Source organism: Mastigoproctus giganteus, chromosome 6 (genome assembly GCF_048544385.1).
Source record: "Mastigoproctus giganteus isolate SK-2022 chromosome 6, ASM4854438v1, whole genome shotgun sequence".
In the NCBI taxonomy this organism is placed as follows: domain Eukaryota; kingdom Metazoa; phylum Arthropoda; class Arachnida; order Uropygi; family Thelyphonidae; genus Mastigoproctus; species Mastigoproctus giganteus.
This window is the reverse complement of record NC_143580.1, coordinates 180435214-180458818: the sequence shown is the minus strand read 5'-3', so window position 1 is coordinate 180458818 and position 23605 is coordinate 180435214. Positions and strand designations below refer to the sequence as shown.

The 23605-nt window shown below is 37.3% G+C and overlaps 1 protein-coding gene across 3 annotated transcripts in view; it reads right to left on the bottom strand.

Annotated features, from left to right (window-relative positions):
* Positions 1–23605, bottom strand: part of LOC150084784 (BTB/POZ domain-containing protein KCTD3) — a 234236-nt gene that overhangs the window by 95632 nt on the left and 114999 nt on the right. For all 3 annotated transcript variants that reach the window (XR_016547075.1, XR_016547076.1, XM_090375543.1), the window contains exons 10-11: positions 8375–8490; positions 2614–2701 (exon numbers count right to left, since the gene is read on the bottom strand). Coding sequence is in view for 1 of the 3 variants with exons in the window: in XM_090375543.1 (XP_090231669.1) it covers positions 2614–2701; positions 8375–8490 (204 nt within the window). In the remaining 2 variants the exon portion in view is untranslated. The remainder of the gene's footprint in view (positions 1–2613; positions 2702–8374; positions 8491–23605) is intronic.

The following is a 23605-nucleotide window of genomic DNA, read 5'->3' as shown; positions in this document are numbered from 1 at the left end:
ACCAGTCAGTCTAACTTCAGTAGTAGGGAAAATCATGGAGGCAATTATCACGGGTGGAATTCAGGATCATTCAGATAGAAATGGAATTCTGAAGGATACTCAGCATGGTTTTGTAAAGGGAAAATCATGTTTAACAAATCTGGTTAGCTATTTTGACAGGGTCACCCGTGAGCTAGATTTAGGAAATAATTTTGACATTGTTTATTTAGATTTCAGCAAAGCATTTGACTCAGTCCCACATGAGCAGTTACTTAATAAGGTGGAACAGGTTGGAATCACAGGGAAAATCTTTAGATGGATAGAAGGATGGCTTCAAGGTAGGAGGCAGAGGGTTGCGATAAATGGTTATTCCTCAGATTGGGTTAATGTAAGAAGTGGGGTTTCCCAAGGATCAGTATTGGGACCATTGTTGTTTTTGATTTTCTTAAATGACATTGATGAAGGAATAGAGGGTGTGATGAATAAATTTGCAAATGATGTAAATATTGGCAGAATATTTAATCATCATTGCCAAGCAGAGCTTCTTCAGAGTGACCTAGATAGACTTCAGGGATGGTCAGAAAAGTGGCAGCTGTGCTTTAATCCAGCAAAGTACAAGGTCTTACACCAGGGGAACAGTAACCCAAAAATAACTTATACACTTGGTTAAGCAGAACTAAAGTCAGAAAGCGACTTGGGAGTTATGATATGATCAGACTTGGAAGTTCTCTAAGCATTGTAGACAGGTTGCAAGGAAGGCCCATGATGTCCTATTGATGATTTATCGAACATTTGTTAGTAGAGATAAGGAAGTCATAATCACATTATACAAGGCTCTTGTTAGACCACACTTGGAATACTGTGTTTGAATATGGAGACTGCACCTAAAAAAATACATTGAGCTTCTAGAAAGGGTTCAGAGATGGGTAACTTGTCTGGTGAGATCAGCAAAAGTCCTTATGAGGAAAGACTTCAAATATGTGTGTTGCACAGCTTGGAAACTAGGCATCTTAGAGGCAACTTGATTGATGTGTGTTTAAGGCTCTGAGAGGCAATGGTAAAATGAATGAGGATGAAATTTTCATAGTTATAAATGATTCTAGAACTAGGCGCCTTAAATTCAAATTATGGGGAAAGATGGTTAGAATGAATTGCAGGAAGCATTATTTTAGCCAGCGAGTTATAAATTATTGGAATAAGTTAGCTACATGGGTAGTAGAGGCTGACAGTTTGGGGAAATGCAAAGGCAGCTGGATAGTTACCTAAGGGGGAGGGAAATGCACAGGTTGTCTAAATGCACACCTTTTCTCTTATTATCATTTATTAATTATTTATTTTATTTACTTTTTTATTATTATTTGTATTATTTTTTTGGCTGGTGCAGCATAAGCTTGAGGCTTCCTTGCACCATATGACTAATACTCTGCATAAATTTATATTTATTTACTGCTTCATAATCAAATATGAAGCAATCCCCCCCATCTTTGTTTTACAGTGCAAACTAATAAAGTTTAATTAGATTAAAATGAATATGCATCAACATTTAATATAGTTCTTTTCTTTTCAGAAACAAGTTGTAGGCTTTTTTCAACAAATTGTAAGGTATAAATGCTAAGCAGAGTCAAACAGTGTCTGAAACTCTTTTCAAAACTGAGGAATGTAGAGCTGTGTTAAATAACCACCCATCATGATATTGATTATTTTACACAACTTATCAGTTGCTTATTACTTGATAAGTTGTGTTCCAGTGTTATAAACTCTATCCCTTACTTTCAGCAAGATTTAACTACTGGAAGGTAATACACTGAGCAGTTAATGGCAAAAAATTATCCAACAACCTTTATCTCTTTGCAGTGAGTTTTAAGTAAAAACATTTTTTTCCACATGCCTCAGATGCATAGTTTAGAAAAAAAACCCTGCAATTCCAAATCTGAACACAATTTGACTTCCATAAGTCAATAGAGGTCTCAGAACATAGAAACTTTGTTTATGGTCATTCTGTATTTGCAATTGTATTAAAAATTACCTAAAAATAACATTTGTGGAACTAACAGTGGGTGAACTCTAATGCTATTTTTCATACAAATCAAGATAGTTTTCTTAGAATTAGTGATTTTAGTTTGCAATGAAATAATGTCCATTCCTTACGATTAGAGGCTCTTACTGTTATTAGGTAATTTTTTAAATGTTCAGATGGTAATTTCTACAATAATTCATTTATTAATTGCCAAATGAAAATGCAATTACTGAATGCAAGGTCCGAGATATTACAAATAAATTCCTGCCCTCCCCTACTAAATATTAAAAACTCAGCACGTCATATTACTATCAAACAATTCTAAAATCGAAATTAAGGTAAATCACCAATCATCTAAAATCAGTTAGAAGGTGCAATAAGCTGAAATTCTGCCACAGTCTCTCAGACCACAGATCAGTAGTTGAAGTTTGATATTGCAATATATGGTAGCTAGTATTTCAATCTGTGAACTTCAAACATGGCAAAGACTGCCTATCTTCCACTGTATTTCATGTTCATGGTAACAATACATTTTAGAAAAAACTCTTTCTAACACACTAATCAATTTGTACAGATTATTGACTAGTGTATCAAAATAGAAATTATTACATGCTTACCTATATAATACACAGAACCATTATTGCAACCAAGGAGAAGGAAAGATCCAGCTGTGTCGAAGCTAGCTATTGGAACAACATCTTGTATCTGTAGAAAGGAAACAAAAAACTATTTTTATATACACTTGTATGTTTATAATAAAGAGTAATACTATTTTTACCCACTCTTGCTGTAGAGATAACTTCCACACCAGTACAAAAAATATACTAAACCTGTAATATAATTGAGTTCACTATATGCAGTGATTTGAATAACCCTAATTATTTTCTCATTTGATAAAAACAGTGTTACACTTTTTATACACTCAAGTTAGTTCCAATATTATTCCCTTTTTAAAATACATTAAATTTTTAAATAATTTAATTATCTCCAACACAATATTAACAATCATGCTAGAAAAGACTGAATTCATCATTTCAACAAGTGTTAATTTCAATTATTCTTCCATGACGTTTCTACGACTGATTACATAAATATCCTTGCCTTTACATGCAAAGAATCCAAGGAGTTCTGTGATGGTATAGTGGGTTTCCAAGAGGTTAAGGCTGAATTCCATCAAAGAACAGATAAATTTTTAAAGGTCACCTCCATGAGGTTGTAGTTAGCCAATCTTAGGTGGAAAGAGTAGGACAAAATGTATTCTCCATTTTATCCTATGCAGCATATATTATGTATGTAAAAGTGTATGTATGTTTGTGTGAAAACACACAAACACCTTTACATATGATTTTTATATGATAAAGAATGCATCTAGTACCACACTAACCAGCGCACACTATGAAGGAACACATTACAATGCATTCTGGGAACATAACTTATACAATTTAATCACTGTAAATTGAAATACTCCAAATGTTACTTCAATTAAAATATTCCAACATAGGGATTGCTTTCCCTCTGTTCTTTCATATCTACCACCTGGAGTGGTCGTTCTCTCATCCTCTGCCCTGGACCACCCTCCCTAATCTGGTGGGACACCCCACTGTTAACTTTTAACTCCCACCCCTGGAGCAGGATGGGCATCCTGTCGTGGGGTCCCCTTGCTGTTCCCCCACTATTCATTTCTAAATTTCATTATATATTTTTTTTTTTAACTGGGCTCCCCCTGCCTGTAGCCTTGGCTACCCCAGAGTTCACCCCACTGGTGCTTTACACTCCCTGCTGCCCAGCCCACACCCTTGTGGTGCTGGACGGTAAACTAGAGGTTTCCATGTGCAAACACAAGTCCTTAGGTTAAATGGCTGGATAAACAACATAACCCACACTAATACTTCACGAACAAGCCTAACCTACATAAATCTGGTCTTTACAGAGTATATATTCATCACATTGCTAGACATGGAGTTGGGGGAACCCACAGAGCCGCATTACAATTAACACTATACACTATACTCCAAATGTTTCTGAACACTACGGTTTCTTATTTTGCATATAAAATAATTAAAAACTTCTTTAGGTATTTACAAATGTTGAATCTTCTGGTTACAACTGGCTGGACACAGAGGCAAAAGAGAATGAGGAAACAAGGAAGAAACTGACCCAAGACAAAGAGATCAGAGGTCATGTTTTTGATCAGATGGTGGGGGAGCCCCAGGGGTCAACTGGTTCCTCTTTGCTGCAAGTTGCATTAAGCATTAGAGACAACGACGAAGCTGATCATGTGGCTCATTCTTCTCTCTGGCCATGATGTTATGTTGGCTGTACCTGTTATTCTGCTCCGGGTGTTACATGATACTGCTTTCTGTGCCATACTGGTTGACTGATGGTTTTCTTGAATACTGTGCTGCATAGAGCTAATGCATGGCTCTTGTCAGACATGATAACAAGATGGCTTGGTGTTTATTGCTGGATCCATCATCGTCACCCTAATGATGTTTTATTAATGCTTTCCAATATTTCTTTTGAATGTGTAATGCTTCACGGATATCCCTTCTCTTTTGCTGCTGTGTAACATTTAGCACTTTGGGATCTGGGATGAAGAAAGCATGGTACTCAGAGCTGTATGATGTGTAACCACTTTGAGTGATGTTCCCATATTTTATGGGTAGAATGCCTTCACGAATCTGAATTTGGAGCTTACAAAGCATTTCTTCTTCATGTACACCAATGTGCAAAACTTAAGGACCAACATTATTTCTGTTGTTATTGTTGTTATTTTGGTTTTTTAGGAGCATTAGCAACTAAGGCCATATTGCTCCGGGATATGTGGTGGTCATTCCCTGACCTTTCCGCATCCTCCGTATTTGGTGGTGATGGGCTCGAACCCCGGTCTAATCAAGAAGTGTGTGCTACGCACTGCTGCTCCTTCCCACCTGGCTACGGAGGTGCCGAACATTATTTCTAAAGGTTACAACCACAAAATCTTTACTTAAGGTACTCTTTACTGATGAGAGTAGATTCAGTCTCAGCAGCGATTTTGGATGTCAGCTAATCTGGCGAGAGATTGGCACATGGTATCACACCACAAACATCACTGAAAGGGATCGATATGGCGGTCGAGGTTTGCTTGTTTGTTTGTTTGGTTTTTAGGAGCATTAGCAACTAAGGCCATATTGCTCCGGGGGATATGCGGTGGTCATCCTCTGACCTTTCCGCATCCTCCGTATTTGGTGTCACGGGCTCGAACCCGGTCTAATCAAGAAGCGTGTGCTACGCACTGCTGCTTCTGCACACCTGGCTACGGAGGCGCCGGCAGTCGAGGTGTTCTCGTCTGGGGAGGCATTATCTTGGATGGACGTAGACAACTCCAGATACTAAGGCAGTATTGTAACTGGTGCATGCTACTGTACTGAGGTCATCCTTCCCCATGTGCATCTGTTCCAAGGTGCCATTGGCCCTGAGTTCATGTTTATGATCTTTTATTGTAAGGTTCCTAGGAACACGCAGGTACCCTACCTTTACAAACCCTTCATAATATTTCTTATGGATCATAACACCACACCCCATCACACTGCAGCTGTTGATATGCTTTTGGAAAGTGAGGACATTGTTCGCATGGATTGGTCTGCCTGTTCCACCGATCTAAATCCCATTGAACACGTATGGGATGCTCTGGGGAGATGCCTAGCAGCACGTCCACACCCACCAGAAAATGTTCACCAGCTGAAGATGGCGCTGACAGAGGAATGGATGATGTTACTGCAAGAACTTATCAACAACATTGTTCTAAGTATGGACAGGCAGTGCAAAACCTCCATCAACATTAAGGATAGTCATATCTCCTACTGAGGACCACCTCTTCCCTTTGTTCCACCTTTGGCAGTGATGCATCTGTATCATGGCAGCCAATGCTATGTTGCCATTTTTGAATAAAGTCCCTCTGTACCATTTTGTTTCCGTTGTTGTGTCGGTGTTGTTTCCTTCATCATTTAGGCGCCTCCGTAGCCAGGCGGTCAGGAGTGGCAGTGCATAGCACACGCTTCTTGATTAGACCGAGGTTCGAGCCCGTGACCACCAAATACAGAGGATGCGGAAAGGTCAGGGAATGACCACTGCATATTCCCGGAGCAATATGGCCTTAGTTGCTAATGCTCCTAAAAACCAAATAACAACAACCTTCATCATTTCTGTACCTCACGAGGTTCCTTTGGTATGCTTTTCCCACATCCAGGCCACTGCTATGAGAAGCTACAGGTGAAAACCTGACTGATCCTTAAATTTTGCACACCAGTGTAATATTTCTAATGACAAATGCTTTGAGTAGCAAGATAGATGCAGGAAGAGATACCAAGCCAACCGAGAAGAACCACAGGTTAACTCTATGCACCACAGTATTCAAGAAAATCATTAACAACACAGGATCACATGATAACTGGAGCAATCTTCAAAACATAGATCAAATTACATTCTCTTCAAAGCACACAAATGAAAAATGCAGTTCTATGTACATACTGCTGAAAATATTAAGTAAGTGTATAAACAGACAAGCTCAAGACATTATATTATAGAGGAATACATATCGCACATCATATGGAAAAGTGACACTACTCAAAAATTGTCAAATTTCAGTTAATAAAATAGGAGGATGCACAAACTTGAACTCCACGTCCTGGAAAAAACAACATATTTATATTTCCAATTTTGAGCCAGTAGAGTGCAGTTGTGTTGCTTTTCTAGTAAGCAGGTATCGCCACTGGTCACAGTAGAAAAGTGACACACCAGAGTTGTAACAACAGACAAGACTATTTGTTGCGCTGGTAAAACGACACTTTTTAATTGTGACTGGATGATAGGGGTGATATTTCCTTATTCTGTTAGAAATCTAAATTAAACTGCTATAACTTTACAATTTCAAAACTTAAAAGAGATAAAGTACACTTTTAAGTGTACTTTATCACTTTCAAGTGTTTCTTCTGGAATGATAGTGAAGGTAATTTGGGGCCATAGAAATAGACACTTGCTTTTACAAATATTCACAGGAGACTTCCAGATCCATGAACAGTACTGACCTTGACATCATCTTCTACTCAGACAACTGCAGCGGACAACAAAAGAATAAATTCACTGTTGACATGAACATGGGTTCATGTCAACAGTGAATTTCTACGTTGAGTATTAAGTCCATCACTCACAAGTTCCTAATTACAGGACATATGCAAAACGAAAGGGATAACATGCATTCTGTGATAGAAAAATCTGTAAAGAAAGCATTAAAATCGGGACCAATTTATATTCCTTGGCAGTATGTTACATTAACACGTGCAGCGAAGAAACGAGGGAACCCATATAAAGAAACTGAAATGACTCATGACAATTTCATCAATTTTAAAAACGGTTGTCAGCATTATGTGAACAACTCAAAGACAGAAGATAATGAAGGTGTGAAGTTAGGCAAAATCAAGATAGCGAAGGTTGAAAAATGTAGTCCCAGCGCATTCTTCATAAAAACGTTGTATGAGGACTATAAAAAAATTGTGACTAACAAGAGACGTCAGTTGTTGCAGGGTAAAACTATTGAAATAAAATTAGCATAAACCAAGAAGATACAAGTTTCAGATAAAAAAAAAAAAAAAATCAGATGTCCTGGACCCGATTAAAAAAAATTGTATCCCTAAAAGCTACGCACCACTTTATGTTTTGGCATTCAAACCTTATACCTTATTTTGATTAATAAGAGAATTATTGTATTTTTTTAGTTAAAATTACATTTGTTTTTGTTACATTGTTCATTTAAAAATATATTTTCATTAATTAACAAAATAAGCTATTTTTGTCTAAAATATTTCAAAATGTTAATTTTTCTGTACCTTTTCTATATTAAAAGTGCCACAACTGAAAAAAACATATTGAATAACAAATAAGAAAAGTGACAATTCAAAGTCATGGTCATGGTACGGCCTCTATGGTAACACAAATTCAAAAATAATATTTATTAGATCTGTTAGAAAGATTTATTGCACTTTATCAAGCTGGTAATTTTTTTCCAATCTATTATTAATGCCCACAATTGAGATAAAACCATATCTGGTTTCTGTGTTTCTGCTTTTCTGAAAAATCGCATTTTTTGAGTTGTGTCATTTTTCCATATGATGTGCGATATGATGCAAAACAGTGTGTGCATGTGTGTGTGTGTGTATTTTATATTAGTCATTGATTATTTTATAGATATATTCAGTATTATGATCAAATTTGTAAGATTTTTTATTCTCTGCTTTGTATATCTAACTCACATAATGAGCTAAAGTCACTTAAAGATGAAAATTTTTATTCCATTATGTTACCTGAATTTCAAAAGTTAAAAAAAATAGTAGTATATTTTACCTGCCAGTGTTGAGTCATTGAATGCCAAACCCCAACCTTTCCGGTATGGCTAAGAGCTACTAACTGGCTCCCAATAAAAAACAAGTTGTCTACAGGAACATGCAAATTAAATGTACCTGAAAAATAAAAGGTAGAAAAAATTATTTGAAATAACAATGAGAGAAAAAAAATGAACTTTTCAAAAGATATGTGAAAATGTCTATTTAAGCTACTAAAAATAATTTTAAACATATCTAAAATCATGAGTAATTCAATATATCTTAAATCTTTTGTGCACAGCTTATTTATTTTTAAATAAACCATGCATAAATATACAGGTAAATAAACAACAAATTAAAAGAAATTAAGCTCTTGGGGAAAGATGATACTAGTACCATATATAAAATATGGTACTAGTACTAGTAAAAAAAAAATATGGTACTAGTGTTAATATAAAACTAAAATTTCAAACAGATTTATGTTCTTTATATACAACATTAAATTCTAATTATATATAAACTATCATAAAAAAGAGCCATTTATTTATTTGAGTATTCTATTTCCAATCTCATATTTATGATAATAATCTCATTATTATCATAATATACAGTATCCATAATATATATATATATATATATATATATATATATAGGTCGATTTTATTTAAATAAATGTTATGGATTTGTAGGCAATTAGGTGTATATGGTTCAGGCTACCAAGTTAGCGAGTGTAGACTAGCTTTTGCCTGAAGGGGGGGGCCTATAAACGATATATAAATGAAATGGTGTTATAAAATAATATGATACTAAATAATGAAAATAACATTAAAATGTTGATAAACAATAAAAATGCTAAATACAAAGTAAAGTGCAAATACATTCCCTCACTTGGCCATCAATCTGCTACTTCATCGGGGGCTTTAAGCAGAACGATAGCCAGACTAAAGGAATGTCTCATACTTATCCGTTTCTGTTGTCCCCATACCAGTTTTGCCAGTTATAAATTTTTTGGTGATAATATAAATTTTAAATTGATAGCAAATCAATGCAATAGGATAATAAGTTTAGTTTAATTTACACGAATTCTTTAACTTTTAGATTTTTAATTTATTATTAAATTTTTCAATCATATTGTCTGAAACAGCAAACTGGGATAGCTGACACAAAGCCCAAAGGGTATATATCTGAATAAATGAGAAAGGTTCTTACTACATTCTTGTACTGTGGTGGTTGGATTGAAAAGGGGGTAAATTCCCGCCTTCAGGTTGTTTTATATGTTGGTAAGATTATACTGTGCAGTCGCGTCTTTTGTATACAGTGGTGTGCTGGAGAAATTGCTGTAGGTAATATCTTGTGTCAATGCGAGTGTTTTGAAATTCATGGGTGGATTTATATTTGTGCGGGGGGGGATTGCTTCTGATGTCGGTAAGAACCAACTACATTACTTCGAGAACATCAAAGAAGATGTCGCTTTCTACAGATATATTGATGATGTCCTGGTCATCGATTACGACAATTTCGGCACGTTAGCCTAGGAAATCTATCCCACAGATTTAACCCACTAACCCTAATAGCAATTTGCAAGCTTACTATCTCAACAGCGAAATAACCATCACCCAAGACAACATCTACACTCAACACTTTGATAAGAGAGACCATTTCAGCTTCCGAGCGATAAAGCTTATCCACTGGGAAAGCAATCTAGCCAAACATATACATGGCAACACCAATAGAAATCAAACAAACAAGCTAATACACATCTGCAATAATCTAAAGGACACCACGGAAGCAATTAAAAAACTCATAAAAACCCTCGTCAAAAATAATATACCCACCAAATACAGCAGGCACCACATTAAAGCGGCCATTTTTTCGAATCTCAACAAACACCACCCTAAAGCCAACCCATATACACTAATTGAAAATACACTGAACCAATTAAAAACTACAAATGGCACGTAACTCACTACTTGTTTGTCTAAAAATATCTGTGTCCAGTTTCAAATAAGATTAAACTTCCCAAATTTGATTCCCGGGTTTATTACACTCAGAAGAGGCTCGTCATCTGACCGCACTGTAACCCGGCACACCAAATTTCCCCCCTTCCAAAATCAGACAAACTATACCATGGGACATTATCACCAGAAACAAACCCCCGACAACTAAATAATTGTGACTAAGATAAAACATACACATAAAGTTTATATCCTTTCAGTTTATCTAGTAACATAGGGTAAAAATTCACTTTGAAGGAGGCTGTAAATATGTAAATAGCTACCCCCCCCCCCCCGGACAACAACAGGTCGTTATGCCTTTGAAAAGCTATACCGGCCCTTGTCCAGGGTATAGCAACCCATTTGTAGTAACATTTTTATTATTAACAATTTAATTGCATACATCTTGTAATTTCCATCATTTCTTTTACACTGGTTCTTACCGACATCAGAAGCAACCCCCCCCCCCCCCACGCAAGCACAAATATAAACCCATCCATGAATTTCAAAACACTCGCATTGACATGAGATATTACCAACAGTAATTTCTTCATCACACCACTGTATACAAATGATGCGACTGCGAAGTATAACCTTACCAACGTATAAAACAACCTGAAGGCGGGAATTTACCCCCTTTCCAATCTGACCACCACAGTACAAGAATGTAGTAAGAACATTTCTCATTTATTCAGATACATACCCGTTGGGCTTTGTGTCACCTATCCCAGTTTGCTGTTTCAGACAATATGATTGAAAAATTTAATAATAAATTAAAAATCTAAAAGTTAAAGAATTCATGTAAATTAAACTAAATTTATTATCCTATTGCATTGATTTGCTATCAATTTAAAATTTATATTATCACCAAAAAATTTATAACTGGAAAAACTGGTATGGGGACAACAGAAAAGGGTAGGTATGAGACATTCCTTTAGTCTAGCTATCATTCTGCTCAAAGCCCCCGATGAAGTAGCAGATTGATGGCCAAGTGAGGGAATGTATTTGCACTTTACTTTGTATTTAGCATTTTTATTGTTTATCAACATTTTAATGTTATTTTCATTATTTAATATCATATTATTTTATAACACCATTTCATTTATATATCGTTTATAGGGCCCCCCCCAGGCAAAAGCTAGTTTACACTTGCTAACTTGGTAACCTGAACCATGTACACCTAATTGCCTACAAATCCATAACATTTATTTAAATAAAATTTACCAATATAATGTCATGCACGCATAATGTATAATTGCCCTATGTACAACAGTATTAACGTCGCACAACAGAAAACTCCTAATAACGTAAACCTGACCAAATATTAACATCATAAACTTCTATAAGAACACAATATATATATATATATATATATATATATATATTTTATGGGATATCATATATATATTTATGAGAACCGCTCATCCTATTCTAGTTTTCGCCACTTCATGCTATACGCTAATAATACCAGAGGGCGCGCCATTATTATTTTGGCTTATTTTGGGCCTATTATAATGAATCTACAACTAATTACATGTCAGTAAGAGGGCGCTGACATCCACTATTATCTTTATATATAAATTAACACGTGCACTACAACGTGGTTTTTTCTTGTTTCATCATCGAGATAGGTCTACTATCTATGCACCAAGTACCACGATGTAAGTAAGTGACTAGGAACTAGCCTTTCCTGTCTTCCTTCGCTTCCTTTATTTTATCTAATTTATATTTTATCCAAATTTGCCATGTTATGTTATGCTATTGAAATACCAGGATCTCTTACTATAAGGGACGGGTAGTTACGCGCCCGGTATAATCCGACGTACAATTGCAATATTGCTTCTCCTCTACTTTTAACTATGTGCTGTCTTTTTCTATTCTTCTTACCTCATGAACTATTAGAGCAATTCGAGGGGGATTGAGGTACTATCCCTATTCTTAAACCCTTTTTCCGTTCTCCTTTTTTAGCTTTAGCTACTGTACCACCCATTAATAAGATGCTACTGGTTCTCAATTGCCTCTACTTTTCGTTGTGTTTTAGCTATCGGTCGGGCTAAAGTCATCTAGCCTGTTAACTACCACAAATTTCCACCTATTGTTAACTACCACAAAATTCTTTTTGTTTAACTTTAACTTAAACCTTCCACCCCAATGATATCTTTTATCACCATTCGGCAACGTTTAACAGGCAGATGATATCAGAAACTGATAGCTCAGTTAATTATAGGAGGACACATTGAAAGGGTTAGCCCTTGAAAAAGTCCCTTTCATTGTGTTACTATCTCCTATAATTAACATACCATACTTATCTATGTTATCTTCTACCTTTATGAATTATCTATTATATTATATTATTTTCTCTACTTTATTCTATTTATATGTATCCTTTCCAGGTTTGAACTAAGGACCAGTAATGGCTAGTATAGCGTTCTGTTGCCACTAACTTATCTATTACTTGCTTTTAACATATTAAGACTGATGTAATGTTTTATCATGTTATGTTTGATGGCATTAATCAGCTCTTCTCCTTTTAGTATTTCCAGTATTTCTCTCGCTCCTAGATTCTATTGTTTAGTTATTTATAAATTCTGTTCACGTATTCTATTTGCTCGCTATATATATATATATATATATATGAAGTGCATTTCAAAAGTTTCTCCTATCATATATTTCATTATTTGAAAATAAGATAAATATAATATTATAAACATTTATATGCAAGTAATTAAATTTTTAAAGAAATATCTTAATTTTTTTTTTTTTTAGGTTTAAAAAAGTCATGTCTATTGGAACCAACAATTTCATAAGTGAAGACAGCTGTGCAGTAATAAAATACCTTTTTTTTTTTTTTTATTGAAAAGGGGCTGTCTGGGAAACAAATCCATGGGCATATAATACAGACATTACATGATGACTGTTCATTGTGCAGTATCATTAAGAATTAGGTTGCTGAAATAAAAAGGATTACAGTCACCAAAAATGAACAAAGGTCTGGACATCTTACAAATGTAACAACTACAGAAAACACTGATGCTGTTAACACATTGATTTTGAATGAATGTCAGATTGGTTTGCAATATAAAGTCTGCGGACGAGGGTTTCCTGTGCGGACGTGCCTTTCTGCCGCTCTTGGAACAGAGAAGTTTTTTCTGATTTATTTTCTGCTTTATTAGTTTAAATTGACATATTAACTTATTTCTAGAGTAGCTTTATATTCCTATTTACGGTACTTAAAGTTAAAATAACTTAGATAGAGATTTTGTAGGTATTACTTAGTATCGGAAAGGGTATCAAATCCACGTGTTTACCGTTCATAAACAGCCGCCATTGTTACATGAAAATTAATCAGTAAAATCTATTAATCTTGTCGAACTTCATTGGCAATTAAATTGTACTTTTAACTATACATATAACCACTTAGGTTACGGAACATAAATAATTAGTAAAAATAAATAATTAATACATAACTTGATACGGAAGTTATATAAAGGGATTTCGTAGATAACACTCATTACTGAAATGCGATACAGCATATCCGGAATTCGATAGCATTAGCTTTGTATAGTATAGTGCATAATATAATATTGTCATTTAATCAGTACATCTATTAATCTTGTTAAACTTCATTGTCAATTAAATTGTACTTTTAAATATATATATATAACGACTTAGAGTACAAACGTAACAAATAATTAATACATACTTGATACAGAAGTTATATAAAGGGAACTCGTAGATAACACTCGATACTGAAAAATAAATATAGCGTTATAACTGTGTTAAGATACAAGTTTAAGGTTTTAATTTTGTTCGGAAATTGTAATTTTATTGACATTTAAATCGAAATCATGACTCTGACCAGAGCAGCAAAGCAAAAGGTTCAAGCTAATGGGAGTGCTGTGACTCAGGGGAGAACTGAGGGGGGGGGGGGTTGCCCTCTGAATCACAGCCTTTTAAGATGCACTGTTTGCTTGATGTTTGCGGAGCAATCGGGTACGGGACATGATACTGCCATGGGGGATGTCTTTGTGTGTGCACAATGCAAGGAGTGCAAGGAAATTAGGCGACAACTCGGCATTGTTATGGGCCTATATGAGACCTTGAAGGACAGGGTGGATGCCCTCGAAGGAAATAAATTGAGGGACCCATCAAGCTCTCAGCTGCCCACATCAACGCCAGAGCTTGGACTTGGTCATCTTGCAACACAGAGGCAGCCCCCAAGGCAGAATGCGCTGGTCCAACAGGAACTAGTAGTTGTTGGTGACTCAATTGTCAGGGAAACGGGGAACATGCTTTGTAAAAAGGATAGGTGGAACAGGACCAGGGTATGTCTGCCAGGGGCAAAGGTTGATGACGTAGAGCAGATATCATCTTTTAAGGGCACAAAAGGTGATATAGTTGTACACGTTGGCACTAATGATATTAAGAGTAGGAGACCAGCGGAATTACTTAACAAGTACAGATCACTGTTGAAAAAAAGTTGTGAAGTAGGGTTGAATTTGAAAGTGTCTGCAATTCTGCCCAGACATGATAGGAGGGAGTATATGATGAGAGCCTTGTCGATCAATTCGGCCCTGGAAAGATTGTGCAAGGCTCAAGGGGTAGAATTTTTTTCAGCCTGGTCTGTACTTGTTAACAGAAGGGACTGCTTCTACAGGGATGGGATACACTTAAATAGAAAGGGTGCAAGAATATTTGCTGATGCTATCGAGACAGTGTTAGGTGGTTCGGAAAACTGCTAGCTTGGGGGGGGAGACAAAGACTAATGGATTAACAGTAGCCACTGGCAGAGGTGAAAGAGATTCTTGCACTGCTTCTATTGGAATGAGCAGAAGCCTGAAAAACAAGATGCAGGATATTTCAGAGACTGCTGGGAGCCATTGCAGTACAAGTAAACACATGGGTTGTGTTAGGGTAGCTAAGAATAGAAACAGGTGCATGCATACTTGCATGTACATGAATGCTAGGAGTTTAGTAAATAAATTTGATGAATTTGAGGTATTACTCAAAACATCAAAGGCAGATATTGTTGGGATATCAGAGACGTGGTGTCACACAGATATAAGGAATGCAGAACTGGAATTTGGGGAGTACAACGTCTACAGAAAGGATAGACAGGATAGGAAGGGAGGAGGGGTTATGCTATTAGTTAAAAAACACATAAAATCCAAGGAAGTGAAGCCAGTCGACATCGATGGACAGGGCAGTGTCGAGTCAGTTTGGTGTGACATAAGCATAGGTAAATCAAAACTGAGAGTAGGAGTGTGCTATAGGCCTAATGACTCTGATGAGTATAATAAGATACTGTACAGGGAAATAGAATGGGCCAGTAAATCAGAGAGTCTTATAATGGGGGATTTTAATTTCCCAGATATTTACTGGAATTTGTGGGTTGGTCACTCACACACTAGCACGGCTTTTGTGGATTTATTGGATGATTGTTTTCTACACCAGCATGTTCGGGAGGCAACTAGAGGGAGTAATACCCTCGATCTGATTATCAGTAGTGATTCTTCATGCATTAGGAATCTGCAGATAAAGGAACCACTGGGTGGCAGTGATCACAGTGTGCTGAAGTGGGATTTACTCAAGGAGGTAACTACCATCAGAGGTAAAGGGAAGGGTTTTTGCTTTCGTAAAGGCGACTATGATGGTCTGAGACAGTATTTAAATTCTATACAGTGGGACCAACTGATGATGTTACCAACAGCAAATTCAAAATGGGAAGCATTCAAGGAACTAATCTTGGAAGCTACAAGGCTTTACATACCAACCAAGAAATATTGTTCAAGGTTCAGGCCTAAATGGTTGTCAGATGAACTAATGAGACATATGGCAGAGAAAAAAATTCATGGGATACATACAAATTAATGGGTGACATGGAAGCCTATGATAGATATAAGTTGGTCTGTAACCAAGTCACAAAGGAGATTAGGCAGGCAAAGGCAGATTATGAGAAATCCTTGGCAAAGGATGCAAAGAAAAACAGAAAAGAGTTCTTTACCTATTTAAACTCAAGAAGGAAAGGGATGAATCAGATTGGTCCACTGGATGTTGATGGTTCAACAGTTGAGGATCCAGCTCAGGTGGCTAACAATCTAAACGAGTATTTTGCATCTACATTCACACATGAGGAGTTATTCAGGGAGGGGAATGTCGTAGGTGAAGTAAACATTGGCAGTGAGCTAGATGATTTTCTAATAACTGAGAGGAAAGTGGAGGAGAAATTGTTGAGGATAAACATAAAAAAGGCACCCGGGGTGGATGGGATCTATCCAGTTATATTAAAGGAGGCAGCAAAGGAAGTAAGCAAACCGCTAGCCATAATTATGAGAGCTTCTTTGGACTCAGGGGAGGTACCCATGGACTGGAGATGTGCAAATGTAACCCCAATTCACAAAGGAGGATCAAAGGCTGACACAAGTAATTATAGACTTGTTAGTTTAACTTCGGTTCCAGGAAAATTAATGGAGGCACTGGTTAAAGAAGCACTGCAGGATCATCTGGACAAGAATTCAGTTATAGCTCAGACACAGCATGGTTTTGTTAAGGGCAGGTCTTGTCTGACCAATTTGATTGGATACTATGATGTAGTCACAAAAGAACTGGATGCAGGGAATAACTTTGATATTATATATTTGGATCTTAGAAAGGCTTTTGATACTGTTGCGCATGGAAGACTGCTGCACAAATTGGAGAAGTGTGGCATTGGAGGCAAATTGCTGCTATGGATAAAGGGATGGTTGAGTGGCAGAAGACAGAGAGTGGTAATCAATGGACACTGCTCAACGTGGACTAATGTTATTAGTGGAGTTTCTCAGGGTTCAGTGTTGGGTCCATTGTTGTTTTCTGTATTTATAAATGATATTGATGATGGTGTATCAGGCTTAATGTCCAAGTTTGCAGACGATACAAAGGTTGGCAGGGTTGTCAAGGACACTACTGACACTATGCTGCTGCAACAGGATCTGGAAAGGTTGAGCAGATGGGCTGAGAGGTGGCAAATGAAGTTTAACATTGACAAATGTAAAGTACTACATATGGGAAACAGTAACCCCAGATCAACGTATCAACTCTGTGGTACTACGCTGACAGTGGTAGAGAATGAAAAGGACCTGGGGGGTAATTGTGCAGGCAGATATGAAGTTCTCTGAGCAGTGCAGACGAGCTACAAGAGTAGCTCATGGTGTCTTGTCAATGATATACAGGAATTTTTCTAGCAGGGATAGGGATGTGATTATTCCCTTGTATAAAGCATTGGTCAGGCCACACCTTGAGTACTGTATACAGGTCTGGAGGCCTCATTTCAAGAAGGATGTAGAGCTGCTGGAATGAGTACAGAGAAGGGCAACAAGATTAGTGAATGGAACAAAGGGTTGTTCTTACGAAGAAAGGCTTAAGTTTTGCAAATTACAGAGCCTGGAGACTAGGCATCGGCGAGGTGATCTGATAGAGGTGTATAAGGCTTTGAATGGCTTGAGCATGCTCAATGCCGATGGGATTCTTCCTCTTGATCAGAATAATCACCTGAGAGGGCATAAATTCAAATTGAGGAAGGACGGATGTCGGATAGATGTGCGAAAATTTGCCTTTAGCCAGCGGGCAGTTGGTTTGTGGAATAGACTTCCATCGCTTGTTGTTGAAGTTGATAGCCTAAACAAATTTAAGGCTCAGCTGGACAGGTATTTCAAATAAATGGAGGGGTGAAATGGGAGTAGTGGTTTTTTTTTTTTTTTTTTTGGCTGATGCTGAATAAGCTTGCTTTCTTGCATCATATGCCTCTACTAATGCTAAAGCAAAGAGAACAAACACATCCTGTAAATGAAAAAAGCAATGGATTATTGCTTTGGCTTTTGAAGGGTGTGGATATATCTCTCTGAGCTTTTCAAAAATTGTTTTCTTCAGTAAAAGTGTACTTCACTTTGCACACTAATCAAAATTTACCAGAAAAATTCTGGTAAATTTTGATGTGTGCAATTTTATATTATAAATTGTAGCACAGGATATTATTTAACTATAATATTGAATTATAATCACTACTGTATTAAGTATATTGTTATACTTTTATAATTTTAGGTGCTTTAACATTAATATTGGAATAGGCATAAATACTGTTGCACCTAATGGTATCAAAGGTAAGTGACTCATCATTTAAGTAATTTACCTTGATAACTAGCTCAGCAAAATTAAATTTTAATTTCATTCAGTATATTATATTTATTTGTGTAATTTCAGTTTAATTTTTAATTGGGGTGTTTTGAAAGGTAATTCATCTGTTCCATATTTGAATTTTTTTAACATAAATTTTTATTTAAAAATTTGTTTTACGATTTCAACTAGAAAAGGTAAGCATAACATGTCTCGGAGTATCATGATCGTAGGGAAATTATCACTGGCAATTCTTCTGTGAGTTATGGCCCTTTTTGCTTAGACTTGCTGATGCTTGTATGCAAAAATTTCTCCAGCTGATGATAATTTTTTCTGTGTGCTAAATGTAAGGAATGCAATAACATGAAATTAAAACTTAGTGTACTGTTAGATGAGATTCATTTCTGAAGAAATAGCCTGCTAGAGCAGAATTAAACTGAAGCCTTGATGCCTTGACAGAGACTTGTGTCTAATTCTAAACTGGGTGCTGCCCTCCCAAGTTTGGCTCAAGAATGATCTCAAGATCATTTAGTGCAGAATTTTCTACTTCTGAAAGAGGTAGTCTTTCTGGGAGATCAAATGTAAGGGAAACCAGGAATATACTTGATTTGATTATCAGCAGTGATTCTTCATGCATTAAGAATCTGCAGATAAATGAACCACTAGGTGGCAGTGATCACAGTGTGCTGAAGTGGGATTTACTCAAAGAGGTAACTACCATTAGGGGTAAAGGGAAGGGTTATTGCTTCCGTAAAGGCGACTACGATGGACTGAGACAGTATTTAAATTCTATACAGTGGGACCAACTGATGATGTTACCAACAGCAAATTCAAAATGGGAAGCATTCAAAGAACTTATCTTGGAAGCTACTAGGCTTTACATACCAACTAAGAAATATTGTTCAAGGTTTAGGCCAAAATGGATGTCAGATGAACTAATGAGGCATATGGCAGAGAAGAAAAATGCATGGGATACTTACAAATTAACACATGACACAGAAGCCCATGATAGATACAAGTTGATATGCAACCAAGTTACAAAGGAGGTTAGGCAGGCGAAGGCAGATTACGAGAAATCCTTGGCAAGGGATGCAAAGAAAAACAGCAAAGAGTTCTTTACTTATGTAAACTCTAGAAGGAAGGGGATGAATCAGATTGGTCCACTTGATATTGATGGGTCAACTGTTGATGATCCTGCTCAGGTAGCTAACAAACTAAATGAATATTTTGCATCGACATTCACACATGAGGAGTTATTCAGCAAGGGGAATGCCAGAGGTGTATTCAACTCTAGCAGTAAGCTACAGAATCTTGAAATAACTGGGAGTAAAGTGAAGGAGAAACTGTTGAAGATAAACACAAGAAAGGCACCCGGGGTGGATGGGATCTATCCAGTTATATTAAAGGAGGCAGCAAAGGAAGTAAGCAAACCCCTAGCCATAATTATGAGAGCTTCTTTGGACTCAGGGGAGGTACCCATGGACTGGGGATGTGCAAATGTAACCCCAATTCACAAAGGAGGATCAAAGGCTGACACAAGTAATTATAGACCTGTGAGCTTAACTTCTGTTCCAGGAAAATTAATGGAGGCACTGGTTAAAGAAGCACTGCAGGATCATTTAGACAAGACTTCAGTTATAGCTCAGACACAGCATGGATTTGTTAAGGGGAAGTCTTGCCTGACCAACTTGATTGGATACTCTGATGCAGTCACAAAAGAACTGGATGCAGGGAATAACTTTGATATTATATACTTGGATCTTAGAAAGGCTTTTGATACTGTTGCACATGGAAGACTGCTACACAAATTGGAGCAGTGTGACATTGGAGGCAAATTGCTGCTATGGATAAAGGGGTGGTTGAGGGGGAGAAGACAGAGAGTGGTAATCAATGGACACTGCTCATCGTGGACTGATGTTATTAGTGGAGTCCCTCAGGGCTCAGTGTTGGGTCCATTATTGTTTTCTGTATTTATAAATGATATTGATGATGGTATATCAAGCTTAATGTCCAAGTTTGCAGACGATACAAAGGTTGGCAGGGTTGTCAAGGACACTACTGACACTATGCTACTGCAACAGGATCTGGAAAGGTTGAGCAGATGGGCTGAGAGGTGGCAAATGAAGTTTAACATTGACAAATGTAAAGTACTACACATGGGAAACAGCAACCCCAGAGCAACGTATCAACTCTGTGGTACTACGCTGACAGTGGTAGAGAATGAAAGGGACTTGGGGTGGTTGTGCAGGCAGATATGAAGTTCTCTAAGCAGTGCAGACGGGCTGCAAGAGTAGCTCATGGAGTATTGTCAATGATATACAGGAATTTTTCCAGCAGGGATAAGGAAGTGATTATTCCCTTGTATAAGGCAATGGTACTGTATACAGGTCTGGAGGCCTCATTTCAAGAAGGATGTAGAGCTGCTGGAACGAGTACAGAGAAGGGCAACAAGATTAGTGAATGGAACAAAGGGTTGTTCTTACGAAGAAAGGCTTAAGTTTTGCAAATTACAGTGTCTGGAGACTAGGCACCAGCGAGGTGATCTGATAGAGGTGTATAAAGCCTTGAATGGTTTAAGCATGCTCAATGCTGATGGGATTCTTCCTCTAGCTCAGAAAAATCACCTGAGAGGGCATAAATTCAAATTGAGGAAAGACAGATGTAGGATAGATGTGCGGAAATTTGCCTTTAGCCAGCAGGTGGTTGGTTGGTGGAACAGACTTCCATCCCTTGTGGTGGAGGTTGATAGCCTAAATAAGTTTAAGGCTCAGCTGGACAGGTATTTTGAACGAACAGAGGGGTGAAGTGGAAGTGGGTTTTTTTTTTTTTTTTTTTGGCTGATGCTGCATAAGCTTGCTTTCTTGCATCAATGCTAATGCTAATGCTAATATATTTTGTAATAAGGACAGATGGAATGGAACCAAAGTGTGCCTGTTGTGTGCAAAAATTTGATGATGTAACAAACTCTTAGTTCTTAAAAGTAATAAAAGATTTATTCTTATTCCATTGAGCTTATGACTTAAAGCATAAACAAACTGACTTTGTCAGGAAATATAAGGTCATGCTGGAAAAGTGCTGTGACACAAGACAAAAAGTTTCGTTTGCATTTCTGCCCAGACACATCTAGTTGTGGATTAATTCAAGACTGTATGCAAAAGTGGAATTTATTTGAACAGAAGTAGTTCAAGGGTTTTTGCTAATGCCAATGAGGAGGAGGAGGCCTAAGGATTCAGGGAAAGTCTAATCTGGGAGACAGGGTTAGTGGAGTCCCAGGAATAACACAAGTCAGTATCATAGGCCAAAACTACACTTGCACCTCCTCAAGAGTACTTGTGTGTGCGCGCCTTGATTTACATTGCTTCAATTTCCATTTCTTTTGCTTATATGTTCATAACCAATTATGATCAAAGTTCCCTCCATACATCCCTTCTCTCACTTATCCACTAAAACCTCCCTAGGATGACCACCTGACTTCCTGACAGAAATAAGTCATTTGGGGAGGTGGTTGCCTTAGGGAGGGAGAAAGTATTGTTGTATTATTTTCTTTTAAGTAAGAGAAGGGATGCATTACCGTATTTCCCCACGTATAAGACGCACCTTAATTTTGGGACCCGAAATTTGAAAAAAAATGTATTACATAAAGTAATTGAACTCAAGTTTTATTCATCATAAAATTCATACAACTCCTCATCACTGTCAAAACTCCCATCCATTAGCTTGTCCTCATCTGTGTCTGATGATGAATCACTGTCTTCATATATTGCCTCTTCCTCAGTTCCATTTATGGCATTTGAAATGCCACACTTCTTAAATGACTCGACAACGATCTCAATCTTGATATTATCCCAGGATCTTTTTACTCAGGTACAAAGTTCTCCTATAGTTGGTTTCTTCACTCTTCCTGCTGGTGTCAAATTGTCCCCAGAAGACTTCATCCATTGGTCGGTTCCATTCGTGTCTCATGGCAGCTTTGAAGGGTTTGTTAATGCTGACATCAAGTGGTTGGAGCTGGGATGTCAAGCCTCCAGGTATGACGGCAAATTTTGTTTTTTGCTCTGCAGCAATCTTCTTTGTGTTTTTTGTTATGTGTGCCCTGAACTGATCAAGCACCAATAGGGCAGGATTGCATAAGAGCCCACCTGGTCTCCTGCTCCAAACTTTCTCAAACCAGATCTTCATCCCATCCTGATCCATCTAACCCTTGTCATGAACATGGACAATCACTCCTCGAGGAATGTCTTCTTTTGGCATTGTTTTGCGTTTGAAAATCAGCATAGGAGGCAGCTTGGTTCCGTCGGCACTGTATAATGGCTCTTTTCATGTCCACTTGTCTTCACAGTTAGCTTTCACCCCTTCTTATCAACAGTTCTGTTACTTGGGACATTAAACTGAAGGGGGACTTCGTCCATATTTGCAATCTGTCCCAACTCAAACTGATGTGTCTTCTGACATTGAATGACAAAACTATGAAATTCAAGGACCTTCTGCTCATAGTTTTCAGGCATCTTTTGGGCAAGTATGGTGCGTGTACGCATGCTTAGTTCCGTTTCATGAACCTGAAGCACCAATTGTGTCCTCCTTTGAAATCAGTAACTTCTTTTTCATCAGCAATTCTTCTTGCCTCATGCTGAGCAATCTTTGTGGACACAGGAATTCCAATTGCCCTTTGCTGTTCCATCCCTATCTTCAATTCCCTCTCTAAATCAGGCCATTTTGCTGACTTGGCCTTCTTCTGCCGTGGCGTTTTCAGTAGGGTTTCTTCTTCCCGTAGCCAGTCTCGGATTGTTTTCTCAGTTGAAGGAGGCCCAAACTTACGTTCAGCAGCACAATTTCCATTCACTTTTGCAAATTGGATCACTTTTAACTTGAATTCAGCACTGTACGAAAACCTTTTCTGAGCCATTTCTGGGCAGAATGTGGCAAAAAGTAACCTAATATACCGGTAACAAGTGCAAAACAATGAGTGCGAAGACAACAAGCGCGAAATGCAAGTAAAAAAATCTACAACCACTGTATAAGACGCACCCAGTTTTTAGACCCCAAATTTTTTGAAAAAGAGTGCGTCTTATACATGGGGAAACACAGTAATTCCTTTTCAAGGGGTGATATCT